Genomic DNA, 7,612 nt, shown 5'->3' with positions numbered 1-7,612 from the left:
TCATGTCGAAAATTCAGGAATCAGTCAGCCGCACTATTCGTCAGTTTTTCATTCAGTGAAAAAGTTGTCTTGATATTTTGCTGCTGAGTTGTTTTAAAAATTATCAATAAATAGACATACGTGCCCGTGTTGTGTTGATGAAATAAAACGGTGTGTTAAGATATAACAGTGGTTAGATAATGGAAGACAAATTAATGTTAGAAGATTTGTCTAGCCCCTTGCAAGAACGGGTGTTTTTCGCTGCCAGAGATGGAATGTCTTTAACCCTTTACGCTTTATTATACGAGAAAAACACAGATGAAATTGACGAGTTATTAAATAGCGTAAGTACTGAATTGGACTGTTCATTCATGCTGTATCATTGGAGGTTGAGTCAAGACTTTGTTTCAATTTAGTGTTTCTGATCAGAATGATGATAATCTATTTTTATCATACAAATTGACGGCGCGATACCTTTTGCGCGTTGTGTACGGGTGGCGTGAGTTATTAATTCATTTTTTATGCGTCGCGGAATGCGATTTTGCGTCGTAACGCACATTTAACGTCTTCGTAACCTTGGTACCAGTTGCCAGATTCATTTCCTTGAGTTGCGCTGTGCTTGCGAAAGCCTCCGCTGGTTGGGGTCGCTCGCTCTGCTTATTACAGCACACATTGCCTTTCCTTGATTGTTATCATGTAGAGATTGCAAAGAGCTCTTCCACACTTTATTTACCTATTACCTACATTGAATTTGAATGCCTATTAGCTAACAGTTGCGTATTTAGATCAAGTTTTAAACTGGTTTTAGCGTGTACTGCAAACTGTATCTTTGAGCATTCAATATTGTTTTGTTTTGTGAATCAGCTGTGCTAAATAGAACAGGAATCAAATTATAGTAACTGATTCTAATTTGATTGTAATGTGTCACAATAAACACCAATTTTATAAGACATTACAATAGGTCCATTAATTTTATTTAGTTGTTATATTACAAAAAAGTCTTCGCTTCCTAAGATAACCCACTGACCTTTGTTTCATTGTTTTGAAAATCAGCTGATTCCAGTGACAAGCATGTTCTGTCAACCTTTTAAAAATTATGACTATTTTGCTGAATCGCAATATAGATTTGATTTATAAATTCATTAGCAATCATAAATGTATGAATGACTGAATCTGACATATTATTTCATCATCTACTATATTCCTTGGCTTTGTAGTGTTTTGTTACATCTGTGCCCATAACCTTTAATAAGGCCAGCTTTCCGTAACATATTCCCACTGCATCACCTAAGTTGCAGTAAGAATGCCTAAGGGATTAAGCCCACCCTTGTACATTATTGTTGTAAAAAGTTAAATAAATAAATAAATGAAATGGTACCAAGTATGCCTTAGTATTATTTGAGCCAAATCTTAATCCTGTGAAGTTAAGGATTATGAAACTTGAACTACTTCATAACTCTTGTAAGGGTGTTTCTTTTCGAGGCAGCTTTTAAAATATAAAAGTACTAGCTGACCCGGCAAACTTCGTACCGCCTCAAAAAAAAAATCTCACCTTTTAAACCTTCCCTGGACTTTTACAAATAATTCAAGACCAAAATTCGCCAAATCGGTCTAGCCGAATTTTGTACGTTTTCGAGTTTTAGCGAGACTAATGAATGGCAATTAATTGATTTTTATATATAAAAGTATAATTAATGCTTTTAAAGTATAATTATCCTCTAAGATTCCATGATACATGGTTATTCTTGTTGAATGACCAATTTAGCGCAGTTGTGTTTACTCAGAGCTGTGAACTGCCTAGCAAACAACCGAGGCACTGTCTCAAAAAGTAGTAGTAGGAATGGGGTGGTTTTTAGTCAGTCTGACTCTCCCTCTCGTCTCACCCAAGGCGGGAGAAGTCATTGGATTGTTTTTCGCACACTAAAGTTCCTTGCCTGCAAAAGCCCTATAAACACTTTAACTCCGTAATTTCTAGGAAAAGTAAAAAAGTATGTAGTTATTATATAAACAAAGTGTAAAAACCCTTTGTTATTTACAAGCATGTATTTAGGTTGATGACATGTCAATGACCTCTGGACTGATGTTTATGTGGATAACAAACAAAAATATGCTTATAACATGATACATGTGTTTTACACATATCCAAGTACTGATTTTCAAAGATTAATATTAAGATTATGTTCTGTTGTATGTCTGTTTGTGTTTACTTTGATTTTGATACTGCCGAACATGTTTTTTGAGTATTTGAGATGCAGATTTAATTGAAGTCTGAAAGTGATGCTGTGTAAGAAATTATCCCTTATTATCTACTTTATGGATAAAAGTCTAATCTATTTCTTAATATTTTTTGGAAAATAGGAGCTATATCTGATTTGTATTTCTCTGCCCATCCCTTCTAAATAATAAAATTTGTGATGTTATGTTATTTAAGTGTTTATTACTAACTAATGTAGAGTCAATTTCAGATTCCTATATTATTAACTATTAAACCTAATAACTACCTATACAACCAGTATATATATATATATATATATATATATATATATCACCAACAATCAGTTCTGAACTATCTCATCTACTAACCAAGACTCGGATACCGGTTAAATTTTTAAACCGTTATTATGTACTTGTACGCAAAACCTTTACATTGGGTTTCGTTCGCGAAACCGGTTTTTTTAAACCGGTATTTGGAACAGTATTTTCATACAGGTTTTTTCGGATTAACCGGTTTAGAGCAATAAAAACCGGTTAATACGACGCACATCAAAGAAACGCCGCGCGCTGTTCAGCTTATTTCAATAATAATATTTCAACGCGTGTACCGACATGCCCCTCGTCGAATAAACCGGTTAATTTAGGTTAAAATAAAGTTCTTTAATGTTCACGTTCTTAAGAAAAGTTCGGAGGAAAACCGATATAAACCGGTATTAACCGGTATTTTTTAAACCGGTTCCGAGCCTTGCTACTAACTAAAATTCACGGTTCACCCATGTAAATTAATGGAGAAAAGCTCTAGGTACGAGTCACAGATGGGACTCTTCATCATCAGCAGTTAATTTAGTATGTCTCACGATAGTTATTATAAAAATATCTCATCTTTTATTTTTATATATTGAGGCCTTTGCCCTGCAGTGGGACGATCATGGCTTAAATCTAAATCTTTATTTTTCAAGTATCTTTCCAATGAGTTTTATGAATTAAACATTGTTATTCCTTGCAGGACATATGTTGTGATGGAGTAAAGTGCACACCGTTGATAGCAGCAGCTAGACATGGGCGGGAAGGTGCCGTCCGCATCTTGCTGGAGAAGTTCCGCCCACCAGTCAGGACTGAGACAGAAGGCACTGTCAAATTCGATGAATATGTTATTGAAGGTCAGTTCATTCTTCCTCATACTTTCTTATTCTCTCTTAAATGTAGAAATACTAGCATTTTACCCAGTGTCTTGGGTGTTTACAAACATATAATTATGTGGATAACACAATAAATTATTCCGTGCCGGAATTGAACCCACGTCACTTCGCTCGACAACCAGTTGTCAGTTGTCAAACCACCACGGTTTAAAGTGTAGTTTAACAAAACTTACACTAGCTTAGATTTTTGGCTTTGCTTGCAGGTGAAACTAAATAAAAGATTGTTAGACCAGTCCGTCTGTTCTTTAGTGAAGCTATTAGCTTATTCCAAAGTGGAGATAGATTGGGAAAAGAATTAAAGTAAAGAAACTCGATGGTTACCTATTCATTGTCAATATGAATAAGTTGTAGTCATTCCGAAGTAATGCGTTTAAAAATATTTCGGTGATTTGTTTTTATATACGCGTCTTCACGTTCGATAGTACAATGTAGTACAAACATCCCTTGATTGTGTACATAACGTACATTTAAAGTGTGCAGAGATGTCACACAGCTGCTCTTAATTTTTCAGTAGTGACACTGAAAAATAAAGCTGTAAAATAGCCAATAATCTTCCTAAACATAGCTATCAAAAAATCAAAACAAATAGACGAATTAACTAAAAGTCTACTAGATTGTATAGACAGAAAATGTGGATTTCTATTTAATGGTGGCCATACACGTTAGGTTTTGCTCGACGGTTTTGCCCATACCTACATGCAAAACTGTACAGGCATAACCGATTTATATTGTACTGACAACTGTACAGTTTTCCCCCATACACGCTAGGGTTTGCTTACACAGTTTTACCTGTAAGGGCAAACCCGTGGTTCAAAGCAGGAGAAGGAACGGGGTAGTTTTTAGTCAGTAAGAGTCTAACAGTCAGTAAGTTATTGGATGATTTTCACCCTCAAAAAAAGGCGGGTGTCTTGTAAAACCTAACGTGTATTAATTTAAACAACTTTAGAATAAGTTAATAATGAACACATAATACATACATACAATGTATTACATAGAGAAGAGTGCTCTACTTATATACGTAATATTTTTGAAATATAGAGCATATAGCCTCATACGACCTCGGCCTTGAAGAAAGGCTACGATTGTGCAACACCCTCAAATGTATGCCGCGGTCTGCATATCCAGTGAATCGATACTTTGGTCTAGATTCTTAATTTCCTGCACATTTCTAGGTCGAACTGACCTATATGATAAGCATTTCAGTCCTAAAATACTTCAATGAGTAAGGATCTTGGAATCATTTGACAAATTGTATCTACATGCAGATGATTCAGTAGAAATATTTGAATGGGTGGATTTCCTGAAGTTTTCCTTTGTATGCGTTTGTTTTAATTTAAGCAAATCTTTCGTATCATATTTATAATCTTAAACGACAGGAGTGATCATATACAGAATCGAAAGTTTGATCGGAAACGCAGTATCATCAAAGGAGTGTGTTTATGAAGCTTACAGCAATATATTAAACGCCCACGCTACATCGCCATCGTTCTTAGAACACGCATTTAAGTCCGTGCATCTTTATTTCACTCCAATGTCAAATATTATTTTCCAAATAAAGCACGTGAGTACGTCATTGGGTGCACAAAGCGTCCTGCAACGTGTTCCCGACCGTACGGCGCATTGACTCCCGTTTTTTTGTCTAAGTCGGGAACTCACACGGTTTATATATAGAAATGTGTGAAAGTTTACACACAAAGAAACTGAAAATCGTCTCACGGAACGTTTTGGTACGTATCTGGCGGACTTCCAAACCTCTTTGTTTCCCAGTATTCATGATTTACCAGTATTGTAAAGGATTTGTAGGTTTTGGCAGCATTCGTCGTGGCTAGATGCAGTTCCTGGTCCTACATGCATTCACTACAGACTCATAATCGCCTCTATCTCTGTTAATAATAATAAATCCTTTCTTGGAACTATCTAATCGTGATTAATTACTATATTTATTTGATTATTATCGCTTTACTGAAACTAATGATTCGGTTTGTGAATTTTATCATGAGCTGTTAATGAAAAATTCAATGCGTGACATTGAAATGTATTTTTGTGTGATATTATTAGCGGTCGTGATTAATAATAGTTAGCGTTTGAACCGTGGGTGTGTGAATGTCGGGGTTTTCGAACCAAGACCAAGGGAGCGACAGACACAAGGGCCTGTTTCGAAATAAACATAAAACATTTATAACTTATTTTGATTTCATTGACCGTGATGTTACTACATCCGTTGGGCTTAGCTAAATAATATGGTGAGCGATATTTATTATTATGAAGCAAGTAGTTTTTCAGTTTAGGGATCGGCGGCATTTTGCCTGACTTGCCATACCATACCCTTGACTTATAAGACGCAGCTTTGTAACAACTACATTCTTAAATGGAATTGATTCAAACAAAAATGTTATCTATTTACAATGATCCCAAAAACCAAATTACCGTATCCGAAGTTCCATCTGTAGTCCTGTCAAAATCATCGAAATCGATCCAGTATTTCAGGCATAAGGGCATAACAAACAAAGCAACAAAACGTTGAAACAAAGAAAACATTTATTCATTCGCGGATGATGCCTTTAATACTTTTCTTTCGGCAGTTATTGTTTTAATTCAACAAAAGATACACGAGACTTTCACATTTGAAATGTAGGTAAAATTAATAATATTATGATGGCTTCCGATTATAAGGAAGTGGACTCAGGTTGATAAGAATATTAAGAATAATAATTACAAATGGTTGGTAAAAGCCGTTATGTTATTGGCCAGTTTACGCAAGCGTCAATGTAAATATTTATGAAGATACATTTGGCTCACGTTATTGTGTGAACTAATGTCTTCATTGAATACTAGGTTTCCCGAAACTTCCTTAGAGATTGTAAACAGGTAATTAAGTAGAACTATATTTTGAAAAACGTAGATTTTACTGGGATATTCCTCACTCATCATAGTCAGTGTGCGGGATACGTAAATACGTACTTGGAATACGTTGCTCAGAAGTATTTTACGCAGCAGTAATGCCACTGTACAATGTACACCCACTTTTCAACATTTGTGTTATAAGTCCCATGTAATAGGGGGTGAGCCTATTGCCATATACTGGGCACAATTTCAGACACCGTGCTCCTACTGAGAAAAAAATTAAAGATCCATACATATAAATCTACAGAGAGTCAGCTCGTGTTCATGGAAAAGGAACCATGCAGTTTTTGCTTGTTCTTCTCCATACACAAAAGAACTAGCAAAGAATTTCAGTGAAAGACAGATCACAGTATATTTTTGACACTACTTCCAGTAACAAAATGCCTCAAGAGCTAAAGGGTCATCTGAGGGTAAACGGTCACCGTAACCTATGCAAGACTAAAGGCATCGTATTATGATCTGTTTCAAATCAACTATTAAGAAACGCACTTTCATCAAAGGAGTTTCGTTCGTTAGTAATAATATTAAATTTAAAAGGATTTTCAAGGCAAGAGTGAGAGTGAATGAGAGTGAAAGAGAGAGAGTGAGAGTGAGAGTGAGAGTGGGCATTATTTGCGCTTGCGTGTACCACCTTAGATCTCATCGTTGCTTCCCATCAGGCAAGATTGTGGTCAAACCCATTCAAACTTTCGTTAAAAAAAAATTCGTTCTGTTTGATTGCAGGAGCCACGGCGCTATGGTGTGCAGCAGGGGCGGGGCACCTCGGCATCGTGAAGCGACTGGTCAGAGCTGGTGCCAACGTGAACCATGCCACCAAAACACTAAGCACGCCCCTCAGAGCCGCCTGCTTTGACGGAAGACTGGATATTGTCAAGTACTTGGTCAGGCATGGAGCAGACGTACACAAGGCTAACAAGTACAACAATACTTGTTTGATGATAGCAGCGTATAAAGGACATTTGGATGTGGTGAGTTTGTTGTTATCACACTAATATTATAAATGTGAAAGTTTCTTTGTTTGGATTTGGATTTGTCCGTCAATCACGCTGAAACTTCTGAACGGATTTTGATGAAATTTGGTATACAGATAGGGTATGAGCTGACTTGGGGAATAGGGTAGGACGTTTTATCCCACGGGAATGCGGGCGAAGCCGCTGGCAGAAGCTAGTGGTTAATAAATATGCATTTTTTTGGTTGACTGGACAATCTTTAGTTTGAAATCTTCAACCTGCATTGAGCATGTTTGGTGATTGTTGCCCAAATCTACTCTGTGTGAGCTTCTTTAGCTTCCATGTTGCAGTAGTAAGAAACAACTC

General features: G+C 36.3%; 1 protein-coding gene across 1 annotated transcript in view; it reads left to right on the top strand.

Moving 5' to 3' along the window:
- The first annotated feature begins 10 nt into the window (after positions 1-10).
- The window catches only part of LOC118265771 (protein fem-1 homolog B), an 87,683-nt gene continuing 80,081 nt past the window's right edge, over positions 11-7,612 (top strand). The window contains exons 1-3 of the mRNA XM_035578932.2: positions 11-323; positions 3,200-3,353; positions 7,020-7,264. Of these exons, the coding sequence (XP_035434825.1) occupies positions 180-323; positions 3,200-3,353; positions 7,020-7,264 (543 nt within the window). The 5' untranslated portion in view covers positions 11-179. The remainder of the gene's footprint in view (positions 324-3,199; positions 3,354-7,019; positions 7,265-7,612) is intronic.

The sequence above is a fragment of the Spodoptera frugiperda genome, chromosome 7 (genome assembly GCF_023101765.2).
Source record: "Spodoptera frugiperda isolate SF20-4 chromosome 7, AGI-APGP_CSIRO_Sfru_2.0, whole genome shotgun sequence".
Lineage (NCBI taxonomy): Eukaryota > Metazoa > Arthropoda > Insecta > Lepidoptera > Noctuidae > Spodoptera > Spodoptera frugiperda.
The sequence above is the reverse complement of the archived record's forward strand: the minus strand, read 5'-3'. Positions and strand labels throughout refer to the sequence as shown.